This window comes from Trichogramma pretiosum, unplaced genomic scaffold (genome assembly GCF_000599845.2).
Source record: "Trichogramma pretiosum strain Unisexual culture from Peru unplaced genomic scaffold, Tpre_2.0 scaffold32, whole genome shotgun sequence".
Classification (NCBI taxonomy): Eukaryota; Metazoa; Arthropoda; class Insecta; order Hymenoptera; family Trichogrammatidae; genus Trichogramma; species Trichogramma pretiosum.
In genome coordinates this window covers 1,040,525-1,067,616 of record NW_019641641.1, presented here as the reverse complement: position 1 = coordinate 1,067,616, position 27,092 = coordinate 1,040,525, and the positions used below count along the sequence as shown (strand labels likewise).

Genomic DNA, 27,092 nt, shown 5'->3' with positions numbered 1-27,092 from the left:
ATTTCAATATGATCTTACGAGTCTACATATTTTTATTAGTTAAATATTGTACTAACATAAATTAACTTGTTCTTTTGATAATGCTTATCTTCGTAAAAATGCAAAACTAGATGTATGCATGTTATGGTTAAAACCAACTTGTACATACCATATCATACAATCTCTAGTAAATTATCATCGAATAATAAATCATCAATTCTAATTAGATCTTTCAATTTTTACTATTTTCTATTAAATAGATTATTTCAATTTTTTTTGACTACTTGAGATTTGCAGTGTTTCTATTACAAAAAAATAATAAAAATCGTTATGAAAATTTATACCAATAAATTCAAAAGGATTTTTATCGCTGGTTTTGATATTTTTCAATTAAATTTTTTTACATACGTCTGTAATAATATTTAAATTTTGAAATGTAGGACAGTATTTTCAGTCGAAAAAATCGTTCGTATTTTCATGTAGATGATCCACGCTAATTCCACATGGAATATATGTACTTTTCAAGCGAAATCCACGCATTTTCCGCAGAATCCAAACATAATCTGCGTGAATAATTCATGTATTTTTTAAACTGGGGTTGTAATGACTTCATTATAACCGAAACATATTTTTAAACTTTTAAACATATTTATTTACTTAAAATTTTAATATAGTTTTTGAATTAAAATTATTATTATTGAATGTAATGTGGCTCCTGCATTTTAGAAAACGGTTGCGAATGAAACACCCTTTGGAATCAACATAAATTAAAAGCATATTATTAACTATGTCAAAAATCACTAGAATCATAAACAAAACATCGACAAGAAGGAAAACAACTTTATCGCATATACAATATGTGATAACTATATATATAAGATATATATTAGATAAAAAAAGTCAATTAAGGCCAGCGAGCTGAATTTTTAAGATATTTTAGTGTTTGAAGAAATATAACTGTCAATCTGAGTGTGTGCTTTCATTTTGGAGAAAATAAACAAATGTTTTTGTATAATGCACATCGCGCAGTTGAAGACAACGTTGGCGACTACTCCCCGTGTCGTCTAGTGTCTAGTGAAATGGCTGAATTTTCGGTATGTATCACTACCTATACTGTATGATGTAAAATATACTATGTTGTATATATATAATATAAGTTCACATGGACGTTTGATTGTGTGCGAACGTACGTGAGAGTATTGTGACATGATTGAGAAATCATGCATAAGTAAGGAAAAGAAGAAATAGTATCTCCGCAATCCAACATGGCCACATGTCACTGCACTCATATTATTTCAGAATAACTAATATCTGTGCGATTTGTTGTAAAAGAAGCAACTAGTAGAAAAATATTTTTGTCCAACTATCAATCATGGATACAAGTCATTATTTGTATGTAAAACATCATTCCACCTTATAAACAGCAAAAATTACACTTAGTTTGGAAGTTTAAGTGACTTCTATTCTTTTAATACTATAAACTTACATTTGCAAAAAAAATTATCACCTGTCTAATACAATAGTTTCAGTTTTGTGAAGTGTTGAAATATGTTATTAAAATTTGGACATTAATGAGGTTTTGGACCAACACGTTACTAACATTTTTACTTTTTCAAGATTTGAAAAATATATGCACAAACTAGTTTTTGTAGATGATGTAAAAAATAATCATTGAAGTGTTGATCAAATAAAATATTTCATCTGTTTGACTCGATTGAATTGGTTATTTGATTTTACTTTATTAAAATTAAACTAAAACATTTATGGTAAACATTAACTTTTTGAAATTACTATTTTCATTGTATTCTTCAGTCGCACTAGTTGACAATTTCTAAAATAAACATAAGATAATCCAATTCTAATTCTACTTCTAATATTTTCATGTAACAAATATGGGTTTGTATGAAAAATTACACTCATCGTTACCATGTTCTTTTTGTTTTTATTTATACCATTTCACCATTTAATCTTATCAAATTTCTAAAAATAAATCATTACTGTAACCAATAATAGCATTAATTTGCATTATTGTACTACTTAAAAGTTAAAGCTTACAATGCAATAGATATAATGTTTATGAATTGTTATGAATTGTTTCATAGGATTAAAATTTGAATTAACCAATAACTGATACAATCTCAAAATTTAGACTTTTTTTAAACCCTCTATCATAAAAGTACTTTTTGGAATTCTCCAGCAACATGCATGTTTAGAATAAAAGTAAAAACTAGTTATAAATGATATAGTGCTTTTATTATCATGATCATGTTTAAGTATTGACTTAGAATATTGAAAAAATGTGTGAATTGCTGATCCACTTTAAATTATGTCAGTTCATTCTTAAGTTTTTAGTAAACTAAACCAATTTTGCTCAATAAAATGATAATCTTCAATGCAATGTATAATTCCTTTATTTTAACTAATTCTTATCCAAGATTTTACAATATTTTTGAAGAAAAAATAATGATACATGTAATTTTTATTTTTCTTAGTTAACATTGTTGTTTAAGGTACATCTTCATAACAATATCAATTTTATAAATCACTCCGTTTTTCTTTATTTTTTTTTAAACAAAATAAATTTTTTTAATTTTATTATATAAAAATCGGCATATGTACTACAAATAACAATCCAATTATCTAAACACATTGATAAAGCAATAGCTTCATTTCTGATATTGATATACCACTATGCTTATAATATTATATTTAAAATAATTTCAGCTTTTCCAAAGTAGTAACTTTCCCATGGCTATATAAGTGATGATGCATGTTAATAAATATTTATAAACTTATTTTATCTTCAAAAAATGATTAAACTAATGATACAAACTCATATTCGTACAGTGAAATGGAAATATTTCAAGCTAAATTTCTTTTGAAAGCTATTTATATGGTATCATGCTGTGTAAAATTTATTCGCCTTTGAATAAAGCTACTAAAATTAGTTTTAAATTAATTTTTGTAGATATTTGTTGTAGTAATTAGTGCACTAAATTAATAAAATTAATTCTAAAAGTTTATTTTTATGAAAGCTTCAATTGAAATCTTATTTAATCACTACTAAACATTTGATATATTTTGACCAATATATAAAGACTAAAAATTTAGGCTCTTTTATAAACTAAAGTTATTGCAAGGATTTTAGGGTACGATAAGTTTTCTAGATGAATATTAATCTAATAACTGGTATAGTTCAAGATTAATATCCAAGTGTTGGGATGGGAAAATCATGAAAATGAGAGAAAAACCATGTTTTTTTATCCTTATGATGCTCTCAAATAAATTGTATTGTTTCAATCATCACCCTCAACAGTTGTATGTTGATATATCGATGAACATGCTTCATTTCTGGCTTAATTGATGGATACAAACACCTTTATTTTTCGACTTTTATGCTATTTTTGATTTTAAATGCGTTTTTAGGTTATAAATATGATTTTTTATAATAAATCTGAATTCTTCATTAAATTTTATATAAAAAATCATGTTCCAACAATTTTTCATATTTACGCTAGAAAAGCAGAATAAAATTTTAAAAATGAATTTTCAACTTGGAGCCTCTTTAGATCCATGAGAAATTGACTTAGAAGGCTAAACATTTCCGGATTTCCATTTTTCAATGTACTCTTTAAGAGTACATAATTTGTTCCAATTTCATTTTCTTAGACTATCAAGGTTGCTTCCTCCTAGGATGAGCTTTACGATAGACTCCAAAACGAATTAATGATCCATAAGAATGAAAATATTTTTCCAAATTCCTGCATCCTTTTATGATTCCTGAAATAGTACTTTACGATACAAGTTCCATAAGTTCACATTTATGCCCCCTTTTCCAAGTTATAACTCACACATTCTGGTACCGTACAGCGAGTTTAGCGCACGAGCGTAACGAATGTGATAGACGCGACGCAGTGCCAGAATGTGCGACGTGTACCATCGAAAAGCGTGCCATAAATTTGAACTTAAGACATGCAGTGCTATAGAAAAAATGTATGCAATAATAAGGGAAAAAATACTTATATAACAAGTATTATACTAGTATTATATTAGATATAAATACGAGGCATTTTACCGTACAGTAGGGCTTAAAACGCTTTATACGCACTGAAAAGTATACAAAAAACGACAATTTTCGCTATACTGTTGCATTATAATTCTTTAGGGGCAATTACCGGCTCAATTCTTTGAAATACATATTTTTTTAATTGTATTTTCGAAGTGTATATATTTCTGAGAACAACCACCTAAAATTTGGTACAGAAATTCGAATTTTGAGTCAGTCAAAATCAGGCTTGAGTTCAAGCGTGTAGATGGTGTTTTTTGAATGGCAGACAGTGAATCTCCAGATCTACTCGGCCGATCTTTGCCAAATTTTCTTCACACTTCTTCATTAATATACATAACATGGTAATATACCAGAAAATAACAGAGAAAAGAAAAATTGTTGTACGTATGAGATGATAAAGTACTGAAAAAGAGTCAAAAAAACTTCCACAATTTTATTTTCTTAATCAAATTTTCATTTTTGGTGCGTTACCCTCTATCACATATTAATGAAGATTAATGAAGAAGTGTGTAGAAGTAGGTAAAGATCGGCTGAGAAGATCCGGAGATTAACACAACGGAGATAACTGTCCACCATGCAAAAAAAAACATCATCTCGAGACAAACGCGTTTAAAGTTCAAATGCCATTGAATTGTATACGCTTTTACATACTCAAACCTGATTTTGACTAACTTGAAGTCCAAATTTCTCTACCGAATTTTAGGAGATGGTTCTCCGAAATAATCCGGATCTGAATAATCCGAAAATGTAATAATTAAAATGTTTCGCATCAAAAAAGTTTAGTCCCTTAAGGGGTTGCGTGGCTTTGTGCGACGAAAATTTTTTTTTATTTTATTTTAAAAATCAAAAGGTTAATCAATTTGATAATTGTTGATTTTCCGTCAGTTTTTCTCGGTCATCCTGCTTTCCTGTGTTAGGCAGGCTATTCTTGACAGGATCATTGGCAACCAAAAATTCGTAATTTTTCTCAAATCTTATACTCTTGGTTAGTGATTAACCAAAGGAAAAGAAAAAAAAATTTCATGATTTGGCACGAGTTTGAATAAATGTTCGTATTGGGCAAAAATTGGACAAAAAACCATTCTAACTCGGGCCATATCATATAATTTCATTGTGTAAAAATTTCAAGTTGATTGGATCTTTAGTTTTGGAAATATAATTTTAAAAAAATGGCTTTCGTCACACAAAACTATGTAACCCCTTAATACTAAGAGTAGCAAGTTCTTTAATAATTTTTATTTAGTTACTTTTTCGATATACATATTTTGGAATTTTTTTAGGATACTTCAGAGGTCAATAATATATTATTATTAAAATAATATTTTGGACAGAAGAAAATCCATCAGACAGTTCTAAAATTCAAGTCAAAATGATAGACGAATATGAATCATTAGATGCTGAAATTGATGAAACACCATTGCAACCATCGATTGGACGCAATAAAGAATGTAAGTAATATTTCTTACAAATAAATTACTTTGATGAGCTATTTTACATTTTATTCGTTAATGCGACAACTATTTTCAAGTGAAATCGCTTAATTTTCAACTCACAAAATAATATTGAAATGCACTTAGAAAAAAATTGAAGACAAAAATCAATGTATATTTTTCTTAGTCATCTTATTCTGCTGTTAGTTTTTTAAATTTTCTAGTTTCATTCAAAAAGAATTTAAAGTAACACTTTCAATTCTTCTGCTGTAACAAATAGCAATGTTTTTAGTATAATTTTCCTATCCTATTCTAACTCCGGCCTTAGCACACAATTATCCATGATGCTCTGCAAGATCTGTCCTACGCATCTAAGTTGGAAGAAAATTGAAGATATCCTCGTTAAATGACCTTATAATCCAGTTCGGGAGAAGTCCAGTTTCATGCCATTAACGTCGTGTTCATTTAGAAACGTTAATAATATTTTTTCGTATCCCATTGTAGCCGCATCGTAATTCGCATGTCACGTTCTACATTTGTGCGCTACTCTGCAGTACTAGAAAAAAGCGATTTTTGACTCAGAAAGGAGGACATAAATGTAAAATTATGGCCCCCCCCTTCCCCCCAGTGGTATAGTACATATTCACAACCGTTGCAGAGTTAGTACTTTACGATTCATAGGCATGAGCGCAGCGATGGTCCTAATAGCTGGGCCGAAGTGTCCCCATGGCCCGAGTATCGTACACAATTAGTCGCACATTCTGGCACTGCGTCGCGCCTATCACATTCGCTGCGTTCGTGCGCTAACCTCACTCTACTCGGGGCCGTATGGGGTTTATACCCCACGGTCCCAATAATAAAGCAATTAAATAATCAAATAAATAATCTACGGTACCAGAACGTGCGACTTATAACTCGGAAAAGGGGGCATAAATGTGAACTTAGCACAGTGCTATAAAAAAGTTTATTGTACACGTGTCATAAGTAGCACATTATGAGCACGACAAAGTAAGCGCCCGAGCGCAGCTTATGTCACTGTTTCATAATGTACTATAAAATCACCCGTTCATTTCTCAAATATGTTTTCATGCTATCGCAGCTGAAACGAACTCTTTTTTGACTCTGCGACCCAAAATGAAAAGTTAGTTTCTGCTGGGAGATTCATGAAAAATAGTACGAACCTATGAAACAAGAAAGAAAGCTTCAGAGCACATGTAATTATTAATTTTCTAGTGTTTTGTCTCCAAGGCACTAAATCGACTATCACTGAGCAGTGATATATTTTCTCCTGGAAGAGGAGTTGGAACATGTTTAAGCATACAAAATGTTTTAGGGGGGAAAAAAATTATCGCTGCTCGGTGATAACTAACTGCATTGTACAATGAACCGTGCAGAAATCTGCCTACGCAAAACAGCTCAAAACTTTTTTAAGAAAAAGAGTAGAGGATAGTCATTTCCCTTGTCAAAAAGTCACAATTTATGAAGTTATGATTATGTTTCATGGTAAAATTATACTTCGGATAATCCTCATTTACTTAATTTAAAAAAATACTGTAAAAATGATAAAAAAATATAATTTTTCATTTGTGTTTTTTGGAAAATTGCGACTTATGTATCGAAAAAGAGGACACAATAATGCACTTAGCACAGTGCTATGAAATTGAGTGCGATTCTCGTGCCAAAAAGTGTTACCTACGGTACCTGTATCGTTAATTACTATTATCCTCTTTATTGCAATGTAATTGCTAAAGCACAAAATTTCTTATCGGATTTTAAATCATGTAAGCTTTTCAAAGGTTACCATACTTTCACCTCACCCCGTGTGACAAACACAGTTTCTATTTATCTTAGATTTGAGTAACTTTAAGTTTATGAAAATATTTTAAATATCACGATTGTTTTGACTGTAACTCATACTTGATGAATATCTACAGAACTTAACTGTACTTTCTTGGTAAAAAAAACGAACTATAATCGTTTATTAAAATTATTCAATTTACTTGATATCTTTTTACGTTTTTTCAAATTTTTCGATAGAGAGTTAATCTGTTATTATTTTTCAGTAGATGATGGTTTTAAATTTATTCAAATAATGCACTATTGAAAATTAAGATTTAAAGAGTGGCCGAATTCTGAGATTTATAAAGATATCAGTTGTATAAAACCCTATAAAAGTTGTTTTTTTATTTTTAAAATATCATATTTAACTTAATTTTTAAAAAATAATATTTATATTAACCTATTATTCTTCTAAAAAAGTTGGAAAATTTGTTTTGATTTTCTAATACTCGAGTTATATAAATGATAGCTATATATATTGACTAAGTAAATGTTTAGTTTCAAAGATGAAAGAATAAAATTTGTTCAAGTAATAGGGTGTTCAAGCAGAAAAAAATTTAAACTTAACGTATTATTTCATAAACGTATAAGTTTAATTTGCTCTGAAGTAGGTACGATTACGATTGGCTATTGAAACTGTTAAGGACAGCGAAGTGAGAGGAAGAGGTGCTCGCCTGGCTATAGCGATGTCAGGCGCAAACCAAAAGCAACTCGCAAGAGTCAAGTGTGCAAAAGAACGAGACTTCGGACAAAAAAGACTGAGGTAGTCTTGTTTCAAAGGAGCCAGTAGTACCTTTCTCTCAAGTTGTTCAGTTCATAGTGAGCTTAGAGGTCGCGAGCTGGTATCGATTCGTAAAAAGTTCCTCGGGAAAACTAATAATTTTTAATTGCGTTACAGCGTTTGACAGCGCATGTGATGTGTATAAGATGTGTTTGAAAAATTGAAGAAGATAATAATTGATGAGTTTGCTTGTGACTGATGCGTGTGCATAGGAGGATATGTCGCGAATAAAGTTTTTATGATAGTTTATATCATCAGTGCAGTGACTTTTAATATGAATAAAAAAAGCAAAATAGTAAGAGTACATGTTCTCGTGAAATTAGGTGTGAATAATGTTTATAAAAATGAGCCTTATAAAACGTAACAAATATTTTTCGAAAGATGAATTTCATTTTAAACTATTTAATACTTGATATAAACAGATATTAAAATAAAAGTTTATTAAAATAAAGGTTGCCTTAAATGTCAGTGATAACTATAACACAACATTAAGTTAGATTTATAAAAACTTTTTTTCAATAGCACAACATTTTTATAAATGTAGAAAGAAACAAGTAATACTAAAAGGTTGAAAATTCAAATCCTACATTTGTACTCATTTGAATATAATATACACCAATCAATAAATCAAAAATTAGATATGAAGCTCGAATACAAGTTATTTTCTGCGGCAAAGTGTTATTAATTCTAAAGTAAAAAATAAACATGTTTACGAAGATGTATATTGCGCAGACAATGAATATAAAAACCGGAAGTACGTAATTTACTTCGAAAAAGATCCATTTCATGAATACATAAAAAAATATTTCGATCAATTTTATTATAAAAAAAGTTTTAATTACGAAAATGATATGTAAATATTTATATTTCCGGTAAAGCAATACTGCAATGGTTTTGGTAACTATTGTACAAAATCAAAAAGTTCAGAAAACGGAACTTTTATTGCGTTTCTTTTCTTTGACGAATTTATTAATTAGTTTTCTCGTTATTGAAATTCTCAATTTGACAACAATAATTTTAAAACCAAAAAAATATCAAAACTATTTCAACGTCATAAATTTAATCTCCGGAATTGTGATACAGTTTTTCTCTCCGAAGGAAAATGTTTTCGAATATGATTTTCGTTGAAAAAATAGTGAATTAAAAAAAAAATAAAACTAGATAAATATGAATCCATAGATAATGTAAGAATAGTTCTAATAGATCAAAGCATAAAATAAGAAACAATTGAAAATTGTTTTTATGAAAGGATCACCGATATTTCTTAGTTTGTATCAAATTAAGGAATTATTGTAGTATCAAACAGTAAATGCGATTGAAAATTTAGAAAAAAGGTATCATGAGCATACTATATCCTATATAAAAACAATGAATAATAGACGAAAATTTTGAGGAAACCTTCTGTATTACATTTGTGCTATTTCAATTCAAGAAATGTGCGTATTTTCGATCGAATGTTTTGAAATAAAAGTGATTAATAATTTTTATTCGATTCATAATGTAAAATATATGACGTTGAGAAATCAAAATTTCAATGTACGCGATGAGTTAGACGTACGAACTTTGATTAGTATTTGGAATTTGTCACACTGCACTTCGTAACCACGTAAGCTTACATTAGAGACTTGAGTGCATTAAACATAACAGTACGCAACCGGTCTTTTGGATGCAGTAAAGTCCCTCAGCAACACTCGTCCTTGTTCTACTGGTTTTTTTTTAGTACAAATGTAAAGATGGTTACCCTAAATCCTGTACAGAAGTCAGAACGAGAACATTGTGTACGGCGAATGTGTACTATTTGCAGGCGGGTCAAACGTGATAAAGGTAACATCTTTTGCTTTTAAAGTTGATTATGATTTTTTATAAGATAATCTTGTGCTATGATATCTTTAAGAAACCTTTCACTTATTACTCGATTTACAAATATATTAAAAATTTTCAAACTATGGGATCATTGTCCATAAACGCATTAGCAATCTACATTTTATTTTTTTCTTTTAGAATACAATTTTTTTTCAACATACTTTAAATATAAATTATACATTTATGAATAAGTATTAATCAAAAATTTATTAATAACATGAGAAGAGTTAAATCTATATGTTTAAATTTGAATGATATTTTTGTAAGAAAAAATTATTATTCTTGAAGAAACTCAGTTGTTTAATTGGGTTCTAACTTTGCAAGTAAATAATAAATTACGAGACTATTTTAATTTTATCACTGCATTTGAATTCAATTAATACTATATTTAATTAAACAAAAGTATAATCAATATTCAAAGAAAAAAAAAATATTTTAAGCTTGAAGTTATTTTGAGAAAATGAACATTATGTAGTTGGAAAAGCCATTCACGAATAATTGTAAAAGCAGTTGAATCAATTAACGGGTATCTTGATTGATAGATTAGTAAGTTATATTATTAAAGCTGTATTACTACTTGTAATAAATTTTAAATAAAAAAATACTGAAGCAATACTTTCATGCAAAAACTTGGTATATTAAAAAATAAAGGTTACTCTATAAATAAATCTGGGTAGGACATATATGAAATAAATACATAATTAAACTTATTTTTTATTAACTAAACAGTATGATTATATAGTTTATACATATTATCGAAAGAACATAAATATATTAGGTGAGATAATAATAAAATGGTATGTAGAAATATAAATATTGAAATTAATGAAATTTAATAAATTTATACTCTTTCGGAAGTTAAAAAAAATAAGTAATATTAAAAAAATCACAAGCTCATTTAATTTGATTTATCACTTTATATCATTCTAATTTTTTTGTTTACACGTATAAAAAATTAAGTATATTAAATATTAGAGATAATATAACAAATTGAAGGAAATTGAATGATTTATATTTAATGTTAAAAATCGAAAATTGTCGATGACAAAATCGGAAGTTCAGAAACTTTATAAACTTCTTATTCATTTAATATTTCTAACACAAATAACGCTTATAAAACTCACATAGTGACTGGTGGTATGGCAAGGCTATCCGGTTTCAAGTGAAAGAAAAAGAAAGTAAAAACAGGAAAAGATGCGTGGGCTTACGACCAAGATGTTTATAAAGCCTTGCATTACGTATCGGAACACCCACACATGTGCCGTTCTCTGTCTTTCTCTGTTTTTCTCTCTCGACACATGAAAATGACGTGATATTGTCTGATTTGTTTGCATACATCGATTACGAGACGATCGAGCAATCAATAAACATAGTTTGATTATAATAAAAAAAGTGAAAATTAATATTCCATTTTTCGACTTTACTATAAAATTCAATCCCAAAAAACAAATTTGAAGCGAGTAAGTTTTCCGCTCCCGTTAAATTGGTTTAATAATTAAAAAATATTACGTTCCAACAATTACCAGTTCAAATAATTTCTCTTATTTTAGTGTTATGAAAGTCATTTAGCGAATATTTTACCTCGTTATACGATTTAATTGATGTATTTTTTCTAGTCAATCAATTGTAATAAAACAGTCTCCGAAAAGCATAAGCTTTTTCCTCCATTTCGAAATTTCTTACGCTAGTCCCCTTTTTTTAATAATTAATTTCCTCGAGGCTTATTCAAGTTTTTCAATAAAAGTTAAACGTACTTCTTACACTAGCTTCGGAATATTTTTAATAATGAAAAAAACAATGATTTTTTTAAATAATTCCATTTAGTTCATTTTTTAAAATTGAGAACACGTGCGATCTTGAGATTGCAATGAATTCATAAATTAAATATACCACAGAGTCCGTAAGCTTTCTCTTTTTCGTGCTCTCACGGTAACATGTTTGTGTCTTAGTACCAGAAATGGTATAGCTTTTGCGATTCAAAGAAACTCTAATATTGCTTCATAAGCTAACCAGAATAAGTATGCCGATGCAGGTGTCCGTTTTTATCTACATTTTTCGCGAGAAAAGTTTTAATGTTTAAAATTAATTTTTAAATTTACATTTACATTTCAGTATCGATATAGCTGTGTTATTGATATAAACTTTTCTCATGATTAATGCTTCAAGTACATATGATTTCATTGCCAAATGTCTTTTACAATTTCTTGGTAAAAAAAACTAATAGAATTGGTTTTATTAATTAATTGTATACATTTTATATTTTTCATATGTTTCAAGGTTCTGGAGCAACTGTTATTGTTGAAGCCATTTTCTTTTCATTATGAATTACTTTATTCATTCAGTACAAATGTTTGCGATGGGCATTTGTATGTAGTTTAAGTAGTACAATTTAGTACAATGCGTAGTATATTTTTTTGCGTTCTTTGAAAATTCATTTTTCTAAAAAAATTGAATTGCCGTATGTTTCAAGCCTCGAAAAGATTTCGCACATACATAATTTTACGTAAAATTTGATGCCTTTTCAGAACCTAGGCTCAAATTTAAAATTTGATGCTTCGTTAAGAAGTAATATTTGTTAAACAAAAAAAACGTAAAAATTTGTGCGAAACATCGACTTTAAGAATTATTTTCGAAGTATTGCGGTGAAAAACTCAAGTTATAAATATGGTCAGAGGTGATCATGGGTGTAAAAGTAATTAATGGAATTTTTATAGATTTTTCCAATCACTTTTTCTAACAAAATGGTGGCTATAAAAAGAAATAGCACAATTTTTCATTCGAATACAAGAATCAAGATATTTTTAGGCATACTCTTTAAAACTTTTCGAAATAACGTAGTGCTACATTTTATAAGCATAGAGTTTCAATTTTCACAAATTCTGTTACCGTTCCACGCATCAATTAAAGCGAAGAACACAATTCTTCATTGAGATCATTTCTTCATTTTCTTTATCTCTTTTTTTCCTGGGCATATATTATTTGGAGAATCACGTGTTGATACGTACATATATTGTAAGGACTTTTCACTACTGAGTCATGTCGCAAAAAACGGTAATCATAAAGGATTTTTCGTGTTGTATAACAAATATTGTAATCTTAATTATTCATTCATATTAACAAAAAAAAAAAACTGAAAAACTCATACATAATTGTGTTTTATAGTTTATAAATACACAAAACTTTATTTTTATTTAATATAAAAAGTATATTCATTTCTAAAAATTTACCCAAGAACAAATCATCCTATTCTTGATGAATATTATATTTGCATTATGATAATATGTAAAACTAAAATTCTAATATATTAATTGTTTACAGCATTGAAGGTTAAGCTGATGTTAAGAAGACCATATAACCAGCTAGTTGACCAAGGAATCATGCCGCGTAAGTTGATTCAATTATTTTTTTTAAATTATAATAATATTATTACCGATAGTGAACGAGGTACTTTTTGAATATTAAATCTGCCCCTTCCCAGGACCTTGACTAGTCTTTTTTTTTAAGAGAAGCTGCTTATGTAATACGAAATAACTTTCTTTTGAATTATAATGATTGTGATAATTTTTATAACCAACCAATCTGAAACATCTGACAATTCTTCAATGTTTCTGCAATTTCTTAATTAAAATTTTACACAGAATGTCAAATTTGACATCGACTCGGATTAGGGATCGAATCAATCGTTATTTATGTACAAGTAAGAAGAATGACACTCTAATTTTTTAGCCCCATCTGTTGACGCAGCCGGTCTTAAAATTTATTTGGGCATGAGAAATTCATGTCAATTAGTTGCCATAATAACCTTTTATCTTATTGTAAATGGGAGCGCGTCAATTCGCCCCCGCGCCAGGTCGACCTATATATATGATAGCTCGGCACAACATCTCGACGCTGACAGACATATGTAATAGAGTGGAGTCCATAACTCTGACGTAAAGTTTGATTCGGTGGCTCTACAGATTTCCAATGTTATCACTTAAGCCTAAGAGGTTGTTATTTCCGCCCCTCAATTGGGGCACCATTAGAATGACCATTGATATGAATGATCATTCTGATGGTGCCGTCTATTTATCTTCATGCACGGTACCAAAACTATCGAGCCAGCTTTGTATGCAGAATTCTAGACAGAAAAAAGTGGTTCTTCCAATCACAAATCTTACACAGTCTCGATATGTCGCTATAGTTTATGTAATAAATAATGGTGTAAGACTTTGCAATATTCAGCAAGTAGTTTACTATGGGCAATAGGCACTTCGTACACTAAGAATAAAAGTAGGTGGCGTTGACTGAAGCTCCCAAGTAAATTCTACTTAAGGAGGCAGTAGCAAAAATGGAAAAACTTTAGATCGAAGTGAAATTTTAACCAATGATAGTTTATGAAATTACAAGATTTTTGTTAAAAAAAATTTGGGGTTGCCATGCAAACGTGGGAAATAATGAGATTCAAAGTTTTGGCTATTTAACTATAGATCTTATGGGAAGTGTCAGTTTTTAGTGTACTGTGAGCTCAAATCACTTTACAAGTTAATGAAATTAATAAATATTATAGGAAATCTTATTTGCTTTCGAATGATATAATTATAAATGGGTATTTCCAGGCAAATAAAAAAGATATTAAGAGTCCAACACATTTCCCCTATGTTCTGCTATGCTAACGCTGTGCGCTGCGTAACGCATATAGCCTTGCCCACATAGTGTTTTAATACAGAACCACCTTGCATCGCTACAGCCTCCTCAACTGGCGCGGTAGTAACGGTTCGAACCGATTCAACTCAATACTTCGGTAGTTTTTACGGGACAGCTAAATCTACTTAATTAAATCTACTCAACTATTGAGTTAAATCGGCTTGAGTCGCTACTATTTAGGTGCTTCAGTCAACCTCGCTGAATTTTATTCTCAATGAGTTTTTAGATCACTTTAAGCTTACAGCGCATGTATGAACTTATCAATCGAGTCAAAGAATTACATTTTTCTACTATAATGTTAAATAACTTTTTTAAATGATCGATAACGCAGATGTTTAATATTTTAAACCAGAGTTAATAACTTCACGTTGTCTTACGTCGTTTTTCAATTGTTTAGCGACACATTTGAGAGTTATCACGTGAAATATCATCAATTTCACATAACTCTTCGTAAGACCCCACGTAAAATTTACGAATGGTTTGTTTTAGAAAATTAGATCGTATATTGGGTCTTAAATTTTAACAGATAATTTAATATATCTTATACTAAAATTGTGTATAGTTTATTATTAATGACACCGACATATTCAGTTTAGTATCGAGCAGCTTCGAGAATTTCGAAAATAAAATAAGAAACTGATGAGTGTTTTACGTTAAAAAAGTCGTTTACAATACAAATTTATTAATATTTGTTTTGGTACAATGTAAATTATCAAGTACCTTATAATTCTAGCTTTCAAGTCACCGGTATCATTACACGAACAGACAAAACAACAAGAACGTCGAAAAACTGAAGACATGCTCAAGGTAAAAATTCAACAAAGGCCTGGTCGAGAAGAACTGGTTAGACAACATATTCTTGAAGACATAAAACAGATAGATCCAAGTTTAGCTGAACGTCATCGAATGTTAAAAAAAGCTAAATTAGCTGATCAACTTAATGATCAACTTAGTCACCGTCCAGGGCCACTTGAACTCATACAAAAAAATATTTTACACACTGAAGAGCCTATAGAAAGAGCAGTTAAAGGTTAGTAATAAATAAATTATATCTTCTTATTACGAAGCGATTACGATTTATAAACAAGTATATTAATTATTAAAATAGAGGGTCACATACCGTTCAAGGCCACAAGTGAAGGTCAATTGACAAAACCTCAACACCCAGACCACTATATAAGTTTTGAAGATGACTCATTAAGTTCGGAAGGTGGAGCACCTTCACCATCATTAAACTCTATGGAAACAAATCAGCAAGTTTCCAATCTCACTGTGAATAATACTGAATCAGAAAAATTAAAAAAAAATGAAGCGCCCGATAATACAGTCACTATTGATGGCTCTAGTATCAATACGTCAAATGCGTATAACGACGACCTTTCATGTATAGCTCAAAATACTTCCAATTTTCGAGATAAAATTATAAGCTCATCTGATGTTCCAAAACAATCCGTCCCTACGTCTCAGGTAATAACTTTAAAATGAAAATTTACAGGCCCTATTGAAGCATTTTACAAAATGTACATTACAAAAGTGAAACTAAAATTTATTTAAATCACAAAAACAACTAACTCTTTGCACCTAAATATAAAAAAGTCGTTTTTACTATCCCTTTTAACATTTATGATAGATTATTTTTGATAATATGCTGGAAATTTTGATTGTTTTGTGTAGGTTATCGATCATAGAATACAAGACTTTGGTAATTTATCAAGTGGTATGAACTCAGCTAGTAATTTGGTTTCGTTAGCTACAGTTCAAAAACCAATACTGGTAACTTCCATTGTGCCAAATCTCCGACCAGTACCGAATATTTCTATGGTATCACCATCAAATGTGAACTCGAATTCACAATCTAGTCCTATTTTAGTAACTTCACAATCCAAATGTGATGCTCCTGGTAAAGAGAAAAATCGAAAAAAATCTAAAATCAAAAACCAACAGAAAGCAAGAACCATAAAATTCCACGAATATAAGGTAAGCAGTAATTGTTTTATTTAATCATAATGCGGTTGACAAAGAGACATAAATACTTTCATATGAACACTTGTTATACTTTCCTGCCAATGACCAAAAATGGAATTATAGTGAAGTAATGGCTCGGTCCATATCAAACTATGTACTACTGTTCTTACAGTCATACATGTACAAAATGGCACCGCCTCTTTTTTACGTGTCAAAGATATTACCAAATCAAAGTATAACACGATTATTTAATTCTTGTTAACAGCTTATTTTTTAACAATAAAGAGCTAGGATATTTTGTCAAAAGTCATTGCTTGATTTCGCTTAAATTAGCTGGTTTTTAGCTTGATATCCAGTCGTATCAGGATTTACAGCAGTCACGCATAAATTTTCGTGATTTTTTACCTCAAATAAATCTCTAGGATACACGTTGATACACTGAGTGAAAAAGTAAATTCAACGATGATTTTAAGAAGTCGAAGTAATTTTGCTCGAATAAATTACCAAGGTGCCCCCGCTCAGTGTACCAGGTCGATAGTGAAAATTTGTAACAATTGCTTCAAAAAATCGAAGTATTTTATTTTAGTTTTATTACGACATGAGAATACAAGCGTAGTGCGTCAGTAAGGAGACCACTTCAGCTGTGGGTGAAGAATATTTCCGAAAAATTTATTTCGAATCTCCTGGTACATGATAATAATGCTTCTTGTACTTAGTTTGATCCCGTGGGCCTTAAGGCCCTTTTTAAAAGTGTTTTCTATTTTATTTAAAAATCTTTTCTATTTTATTTAAAAATCTTTTCTATTTTCTATCTCAAGATAGAAGCACTTAAACGGAAAAATGCCAAAAAAAGTTTTAAAACTTGCCTTCCTGGAGGAAGTCGTCACAAAGCTCCATCATCAATCTGGTGCAACTATATTGTATCCTGGTGCTGTAATTAAGTCGGATAAAAGCTGAACTGCCTCAGAGAATACGTTATCGAGTTCGATTTTGTACCAAGTGCACCAAGCTTGTATCCTGAAGTTTGAAAACCTCGACTTCTCCTCAGAAGTTATCACTAAGTCTAATTATCGACCTGGTGATCTGAACGGACACCTTGGTGTTTTATTCAAACAAGTTTACTTTGACTTACTCTTACTTTTACTTACACTTACTTTTTAATATTTATCATAGGTTATTTATAAACCCTTATTTAAGGAGGTACCTGCGCGATTAGAATTACTGAAGAGATTTTGATAAAACTTCACAGATAGTTAGACATTTATGCAATAATGATTCCCCGAAAATTTAAAAACGTTTAGTTAGTTATGAGAAAAGTTATGCGAGTTACAATTTTGCGTTTTTAACATGGGCCTTATGGGAAATTCAAGATATCTGAAAAATTACTGAAGAGATCTTGATGAAATTTTGCATGCACGTAGAAATAATAATTTAATAATGTATGAAAAAAACTCTGATTAGTTTGGTTAGCTGTGAGCTGAGATATAAACAAATTAAGCATCATGTCTAGTGACTTTGGTCGTCGAAAGCAAGCGCGCGCGATACACGTTCATAACCTCGCTATTCAAATTTCGTAAACTGCACGAGAATTACATAAGATTATTTACTGATTAGCTTTGTGTTATTTAAATAATAAGATAAGATTATAAAGAGCCAAAAAAAGAACATTTATTTTACTATACATATAATAAACATTTATTAAACATTTTCACATCGAAAAATCATCATCATCGCCTCTTGTCATAGCAGCGCAGCAGACGATGTGACTTATGACAACTGTGTCGCTCAACACACTTTTGTCCCTAAAAAAAACCCTAGGCTAGCTCGACGCAGGTACCTCCTTAAAAATTACATTAAGTTTAACATATAAAATGAGTACTCAAGAATTTTTCTCGCTCCGATAAGATGATTTAATTACAGACTACATAAGAGTAAAAAATTCTGTCCGCCTGGGCGTTGACGGGTTAAATCGAATTTAAAAATTTTCGAACGACTTTTCCGTTTGGTCCGAGCCAAATAATAGTTATTTATGTAACAAGTGCCCAAAAGGCGTTTTTGGGCACGAGTGTGCGCAAAAAGCTGGGCACGTGCATACAAAATTTTATGCAATAGTAGGCGAAAAATACGTTCATTTAAATGAGCGTATTTACCGTACACCCGTGTCCAAAATGGGGCATTTTACCGCACACAGGTGTCCAAAAACGCTTTTTGCGCACTATAAAATGTGCGAAAAAAGACATTTTTCGTCATACTATTGCATAAAAATATTTTTTTTCTTTCTTTGAGTCTAGAAATACTTTGAATTAATTTTTTGATGATTATTTTTTAATTATTCAATCACAAAATGTAATAATAAAGAACGAAAATCTTATTTTTGCACGGTAAAAATCCACGTGTCTGGTGCATTAATAAAAATCACTTTTCTTTCTGGCCCGGGCCAAAAGAAAATTTTTTTTCAAGTTCCATCTAGTATCACATCTTAAAACACGTATGATCTTATTTTTCCCTCACTGTCTATATCCAACTCGCCTAAATAAGTTACATTTTACAAAAGCGGTCGTTGGCTCAATGCATAGCGAGTCGGGTATTGAGACAACATTCGTTCGAGAGGCCGTGGATTTTTATCCTGCTGGTTGACAATTGAAAAAATCCAATTGCCCTCATTAGGATTTGAACCCACGTCTTCTCGAACGAACTATGTCGCGATACCCGGCACGCTACGTATTTAGCCAACGACCGCTATTTTTTAAGTGAAATTTGTTGGTATATGGGATGCGATGGGGAGGGGGTAGTAACATTTCTCTTACGCACGGGCTATATTGGCCTCGAGTATCGACTGCAGCGCCAAGCGCGCCGTGGCGGTATCATGAACTGGGAGAGGTCTAGAAATGTGTACGATTGCATGTATTTACATACAAAGTCACGAAGGCACCCACCATAAACAACTGATAAATAAACAATCATTGATAATACAACATTACATTGATAAAACAAGCATTTCTGCGAGTTACTCTAAAGGCAAATAGCTTATTATCTGTAGGGAAATAATAAAAAGGCACTTGTGTTACGCCATTCTTACTTTTGCAGTCACGCATACAACACCTTTTCGTTTTTATTTTCTTCACTTCAGTTTTCAATCCTTTTTTACTTATAAAAAATGCAGTTACTCGGGGTTTCTAATGTATCTTTATACATTAACTCTTACTAGCATTGACCGCTCACAGTTCATTTGCCTGACACCATGGGCGCTACATGTCACAGACTCGAGGCCAATAGCCTCCTGCAGGCCTTCTCGTGAAGGAAGATAGAGAGAAAAAAAATTTAGAAGTCAAACTAACTAAATTCTAACATGTTACTCATAGCAATCACATAATTTAATACTTCTTTGTATTTGTTAAAACTTTGTATTTTTTGAAATTCTTACTAAAAAAAAACTATTATTTATTATCAGGGTCCGCCAAATCATCAAAGAATGGGTGGGGCTTCAAATCGATCTTGTACACAATCAAATGAAACAAGTTATGAGTTACTACTTCGCCAACAACAACTTTTTCTTCAGTGGCAAGTCGAATTCAAAAATAAAGTAAGTAATATTTATGTTCTTTAAAAGATGCAATAGTAGAGTTTTTCCAAAAAATGAGAATACCGGTTCGAGTTAGTTTAAAAAACCATACTTGCATATGTTGAAAATATTTTTCTCCCATGTCCCCGACTGGTGCCAGTAAGTTGTGTTTTAGTATTGGTTTTAACGAATGCCACAACGAGTTGGATTTTCAAGTAAACTGAAAACTATGTTTTACTCGAGTGTAAGTTATTGTGTTTTATCAGAGCAGTTGTGGTCATCCTATATCGGTCAACACCAGTGTCTGGGAGCATAATTGAGGGCTGAGAATGAACGATATATGCGATTATAGCAAAGAAAATTTTAAAAATTGAAAATTTTGAAATTTCAATGTGTTTGCTGTTCATATTTAGTAAATCATATTTAGTATATTTAGTAAAGTAGTGTTCAAATGTAAATCACAAAAAATAATAGCCTGCGTAAAATAGTATTGGCCCCGAGCGTTCACACAGCGTGGCGCTTTCTCATGTTAATTCTAATAAGAAAAAATTTAGTTCGAACGGCCGACGCTGGCATTTTTTCAAGACGCGTCCTATTTTTCCATAAGATTACGTGTAAATGATGACTGTAGCGCCACTCTAAGCTCCGCCCAAACGCTCAGAGCGAATATTATACAAAAAGTGTGGATATGCTATTTCTGCAAAATGAGGGGCTACAGAACCAGCCAAAGACGAGTGCTATAACGAGTTTTATTGAAAATGCTCATTCACACAAGTTCAATTTTTATGGCATAAAGCTTGAAAGTAGCGGCAAAGTTGCGATTTTTAGGTTAGAGTGTTATAAATCAAATTTTTTATCGTTTTAAATTTTGACTGAATATTTCTCCTAGGCACTCTATAGTACCATATAGTACCAAACATTAAAACGGCTTGTATCATAAAGCTTATTAGAAAAATATTCAATTAAAGTCTGAAAAATTGAATTGAAAATTTGATTTTTGGTTGATTTCGACATCTTCATAATAAAAGGCTGTTTTTCAAAATGTTCAATATACATTATTGTTTCAGTATCCACAACTGATTTTACCTGCTACACAAAGGTCAATCAAACCAATGTCTACAGACTCTAATGTTGCGAAGGAAGAATTAAAATCAAATGTCTCTAATTCTAGACAATCAAACATAATGTCTTGTGAGTCTACGACGGAACAGCCTCCATTCAGACCACTCGGTAAACTAGAGGATATGAAAGGTAATTTTATATTACTACACAAGGTACCATGCATCAGTTTAACCAATTCACTGTTAATGTTACATTTTTATAACATTCCATATGAAATAGACCCGACGGACACAATATCTGTCCGGACCTTACTTCACGCTAGACATGAAAACTTCTCATAAACGTATAGATAGACTCCGAATAATCGGAACAAGTGAAGTCGATCCGGACAGATATCATGTCCTGGGTCATTCTCCTTTTTTAATTTTAAAAAAGTGTGCGCGGCGATATTTCAAAAAAATCTGAAAAATATATTAAAAAAGACTTTTCCTAAAATTTTGAAAAAATTCTACACGGGATAGTTTTGACTTATCAGAGACGTAATTGGAATCATTTTTTTCGTCTCAAAAAGTACCCTTTCAAAAAAAATTGACCCCGAGTTTTTCGTCGAAAGCCACATTTCAACCGTAGTTCAAGTAAATAGCTAATTTTGTGGATTTTCAGTAATATTCAAACGGTTCTAAAGCAGTCAATTTTGAAGCAATCAAACCTTTGAAATAGGCAAATTAAAGGTATTTTTAAGACCTTTAATTTGCATATTTTAGGCCTCTTTTAGTTATATACAAAATAAGAAAATTTTTAGAGAAAAATATTATAATAATGATACATTGATCGAAGTAAATCGATTATTTTCGCTTATAATTGATTATTAAGCTGAAATAACTTCATTTTAATAGAATAAAATGAATAACTTGATTTTAATTTTTCAATTTTTAGTATGCGACTTGAAAATTGAACTGAAAAAACGAAATTTACCCGTGTCAGGTTCTAAGCCTCAACTTATCGAACGCTTGAAACCTTTTACCGAAGTTTCCAAAAATGGAGCAGTATGTTTAAACGGTCAGCACCTAACACAAATGGGCCACATACTGATGGATACGCCAGTTTCATTGACATCAGATAAAATTCCGAATAAGTCACAATCTGATGAAGTTGAGGCAAAAAATGAAGATACTCCGGAAACAAAAGAGAATAAAGGAAAACTTACTTCAATTACAGAAACTACTTCAAAAGAGCTTGCCTATCTTAAAAAAATTGAAGAACTGAAACAAGAATTATCCAAAGCACGCACACAGCAACACCAGTCACAACAACCTATAAAGACTGAAAAACTCGTACTTCAGCAACATCTTCAAAATAAAATGCAACAGCAAAATTTTGCTCGACATCTCCAACAATTACAACAGTTACAATATCATCATAATTCAGCCCTGCAGGAACTCAATTCAAAGACTTTTCAACAAAACCAAACAAGCAACACCGATGTGGTTCAGTCTGCTTCCATTACAGCCATAAATAATAAAAAAAACCAGAGCAAAAACATTTCAGCAACTAACAATTTAGATGTTAGTAATGACGCAAATATTCAAGTGCCCTCAGCGATTGTTTTAAATTTATCGAAGCCAACGAAATTCAATGGATCAATTTTAGAGGCTTTAGTGGCTCAAGCTCAAAATGAAGCATCTTCCAATAACGATAATAGTACCTTATTTGAATATGATGAATCGGCTAATTTACTTAAGGTAAGAACTAATAGCAATTCAACAATTATTTTGATTTACTAGAATGGTTAAATTATTCACGTTTCGATAGCTCCAATGGTTTATGCGAATCGAATTTTCGATCTAATTTACTCCTAATGTCTGCGTAATCAAACTATTTAAAAAAAAATTATTTGAGCCGCGATAAAAGTTGATCTTTCATACATTCTTTATTAAAAATTTAAAAAAGTGTATTTTTTTCTTACATTTCTAAATACAATACATAATCTTACGTGGAACAGTACATCCGGTTTTCGTGCTCATTCAACACTTTACGTGACTCTTTTCTTCCGCGGTATTTCGCACCTTGACTCTTTATTAGACTTTTTCACAGCATTCGATCTGTACTCAAATAATGCACTCGTATTATTTCGTTTGAACCCATGGGCCTTGAGGCTCATTTTTTACATCATTTTCTTTTTTATAACACCGTGTGTTACACTTTCTGTCATCGCGTCTTTCGCATCTCACTTGCTACGTTTGTACGCTAATCTCACTCAGCGGTACAAGAAAGTACGAATTAAGACTTGTGCATCGTACTCATGCGTCGTATATTGAATACGATACTCGGGCAATAGGAGACAGTTTCCAACACGACTATTAGGACCCTCGCTGCACTCAAGCCCTAAACTACGCCGTGCCGTAAAGTGTTAGTTATAGCTCTTGTATCGTAAAGTACTGTTTTCAAGTTAAAAGCACAGCGAGTGTGATAGGAGCGACGTGGTGTCAGAATGTGCGACTTATGCTACCGGAAAGCGTGTCATAAATGTGAACTTATGCCCCGCAAGGATATAAAGGGTTATTTAAGACACTTGTATCATAAAGTACGATTGTTATAAAATCATTCCGGATTTCTTACTCGAAAAAGAGCGTCTGAAATAAAAAAGTGCAAAATACAAAAAAACCATAAATTTTTTAAGAATACTTTTGAATTAGCCTATCACCTATTTTCAGAGGCCCAAATTTCTTTCAGTTTTCAAAGACTTCTGAAAAAAAGCCTTCGGAAATGGATTCTGAAAGAGAATTAATTATTGTTTTATAGGTGTATGTTACTTTTTTGTTGTCATGAAAACTGAAATTTTGTGAATGTCCGATCAAAGAATTAATTTTATCGCTTAGTCGCTCAATAAATTTTCGTAAAAATATTTACACGCTCTTTGAAGTTGCGTAGTACGTAATAAAAATATGCATTTTTGATTCACAATAATACCGTTTTTTCTTAGGTGAAAATTGAGCCCGTTACACGAAACGTAGTGAAAAGTCAAATGGTCGATGATGTATTAGAAATTCTTATAAGTAATGGTGAATTGCCGCCAAGTGCTGCCCAAGAACTGGTTACTCCAATGGCGCAAGATGGTCAACAAATGAATCGAGTTTCCCCAATGATTTCTACAGAAGATATTTCATCAGAATCTTCAATTTTGCTGTATGCTGATTCCAATTCCATGAATATAAACCAAAGTGAATGCGAAAACTATCAAAGACAAACACCACATGTATCACCATCTTATACTGCTTCTAATCAACAATCATTTTGTACCTCAAAATCGGGTCGAACATTAGAAAATATCGATACCGAAATTAAGACTGATCTAGTACTGACTCAAAATGCCAAAAGTCAGTCCTCTTCAAATCAACGCTCGCTTTCAGATGTTAAATCTTCTCAAGACAATAATCTTGAGCTTAAGGTATGTAAATGATTTATATATAATTGTTAAAGATTATCTATTTGGCAGTTACTATGATTCATGGTATTGTTATACTTTATAAGTATAAAAACAACAAACTTATGAATTATTTTGACCATCGAGTAGACGTTTTATAATTTTTAAAAATATTATTATGATTTATGTAGGAACTTGAATTGGATCTCGATACAGTGGATTTTGGAGAGTTAGGCTGTGAATTCGACGTAAAAATCGAAAATTCTCATGAATTAATGGATATAGAAGATATACCTATGGAAGTGGATGAGCCTGATTGGTTTAATTCATTAATTCCCCATTCGTCGACCAAAAACGATGTTCCGCTGGAGACGGAAACTAGTATGAACTGTTTTTCAAATTGTGCTTCAATGAGTAGTCGTCAGATGAACTCTTCTTCTCGTAATCTAAATTCGAATGATATTTATGATCCGTTATTGTGCAATAGTCAAGACGCCGATAATTTCTTCAATATAGAAGATTCAGAATTAAAAATGTCTTCCGAACTTTCTCTTGCTTGGGAGAATGGGCAAAATGATTTTGCATCGTAATTTTAAGTAACTAATCATCGATCTCTCTGTTATCCATGAATACTGGATATAGACAAGGAGTACAAATCATTCGCTTGAAAAATATTGTTGAATCACTGAATTGTTCGATGTTACTTAGTGCCGCGAAAAATAGTGATGATTTAATAAGGACTCGACTGTTCGAGAAAAATTTTTGACTTTGCTAAAAAATATATATATTTTCCAAAGAAATCTAAAGTGTCGTTTTGAATTGAATTAGGAAATTGCTACGTAATTCAATTTTAATTTCAGAATAGTGTACCTACAAAAGGAAGAGTAAAAAGTGAGAATTTAATTACAAACTTATGTAATAAGTATAATTTTTATTCATTGACTAACTATGTAATTGAGTTTGTGTATTGATTAAAAGCTTGAATTTAACCTGATTGAGAAAACTCAAGTACTGATGCGTTATAAAAAAAATACTAAGTACTTAGCCTAGCTTTGTAAATGAAAATAAATATAATAAAAGTATTAATAAAATATATTATTTTACAGTTTCTTCATTTATTTAATGAATATACAATTTTTATAATTGATTTATCATTTGAAATTCGAGGTCTCTTATTAACAGACAACCACTCGGAGTTGACAAATTAATGCTGATCATACCGAAAATGCTAAAAGTATTTTACACTGTGGAACAAGTCGAAATTTTGTCAATTTTTTCAATTTTCAAATGCATCTATCTTTGTCTATCTTTATCGTATTAACTAGTATTAGTTGAGCGAAACACTAAAAATTAATGAAAAAAATTGATTATTTAAACGTGTACCAGAACTACAGTATTTTATCATCAAAATCTAACATACATGATCGCAAAATACTCCTTTCAATGAGTAATTTAAAAAAAGAGAGGTCTCTACGACTTTTATTACACCCTATAGGCCGTTTTGAAGGTACCATTTGTTTGTTACGCAAAGAACCTTACATCGAGTCGATTTCAGCTAAACGAGATGTTCTGCGTATTTCAAATAGTTCCTTCAGAACGCAGAAATAATCGTATAAAAAACTTTTTTTTAACATTCAAATTGAGCAGAGTAAATTGTGATAGTTTATGTTAGATTTTGATGAAAAAATTACTAATAAAGTAATTTTTAGAGCTGCGCTCAAATACTACTCAATATTGCCTTGAACCCATTCATGGTATATTCATATGGATTTGAAGAAAAAAAAATTTTCAAAAAATCTAAAAACTATTGTCTCGATACGATTCAAATAGACAAAGATAGAAACATCTGAAAATTCAAAAAATTTCTACAAGAATTTTTGTTGCGATAACTTTGTTGCAAGGTGTATTTCATTCATTTCACCCAATCATTCAAGATGATTGGGTGATAAATCAAATGTGTTGTTACGGGAGTGAAACTTTGGATTGTTGTTGCTTATGACTCTCCTTATGTATCCTTAGAATTTTAGCCTATCTGTTAAAGCGGGCTTCGCTTTCCGACTCTTGTGAAAGTTTATTAAAAGTTGAATATTAAATGGCTATAACTTGTTAATTCTTTATCGAAAATTTCGATCGAACACAATTGTGTTGAGAAAATAATAAACAACTGTTGATTATGAAGCTGAAATTGTCATCATTCGAATAATTTATTAAAAAGTACATGTTACCGGACTTTCGAAGAAAATATTTAGCGATGAAGGGTAAAAATTAAGTCATTGCAGTTAGAATCCACGTTTATTAACCTACTAGGCTGCGCGTAGCAGTGCAGTAAGTGCAGTGTTACTAGAATGAAATTGATCACCCAACCATAAGACTTCAATACTTTTAACAAGGTTTTTTAGGAAAAAATATTACAGATGAAAAAATTCCTATAA

General features: G+C 30.8%; 1 protein-coding gene across 3 annotated transcripts; it reads left to right on the top strand.

The window, feature by feature from the left end:
* The first annotated feature begins 904 nt into the window (after positions 1 to 904).
* LOC106652485 (myocardin-related transcription factor B-like) lies at positions 905 to 25,698 on the top strand. 3 transcript variants are annotated; one of them, XM_014371469.2, is made up of 11 exons: positions 905 to 1,073; positions 5,329 to 5,496; positions 13,280 to 13,345; positions 15,381 to 15,677; positions 15,756 to 16,114; positions 16,322 to 16,624; positions 20,064 to 20,195; positions 21,242 to 21,425; positions 22,173 to 22,978; positions 24,220 to 24,684; positions 24,852 to 25,698. In XM_014371469.2, the coding sequence occupies exons 2-11, from the start codon at positions 5,418 to 5,420 to the stop codon at positions 25,248 to 25,250; spliced, it is 3,090 nt and encodes a 1,029-aa protein (XP_014226955.1). In that variant the 5' UTR covers positions 905 to 1,073; positions 5,329 to 5,417; the 3' UTR covers positions 25,251 to 25,698. The 3 variants fall into 3 exon arrangements, with proteins under 3 accessions (XP_014226955.1, XP_014226953.1, XP_023315478.1); XM_014371467.2 differs by lacking the exon at positions 905 to 1,073 and adding an exon at positions 1,132 to 1,371; XM_023459710.1 differs by lacking the exons at positions 905 to 1,073; positions 5,329 to 5,496 and adding an exon at positions 9,601 to 9,922.
* Positions 25,699 to 27,092: the final 1,394 nt, after the last annotated feature.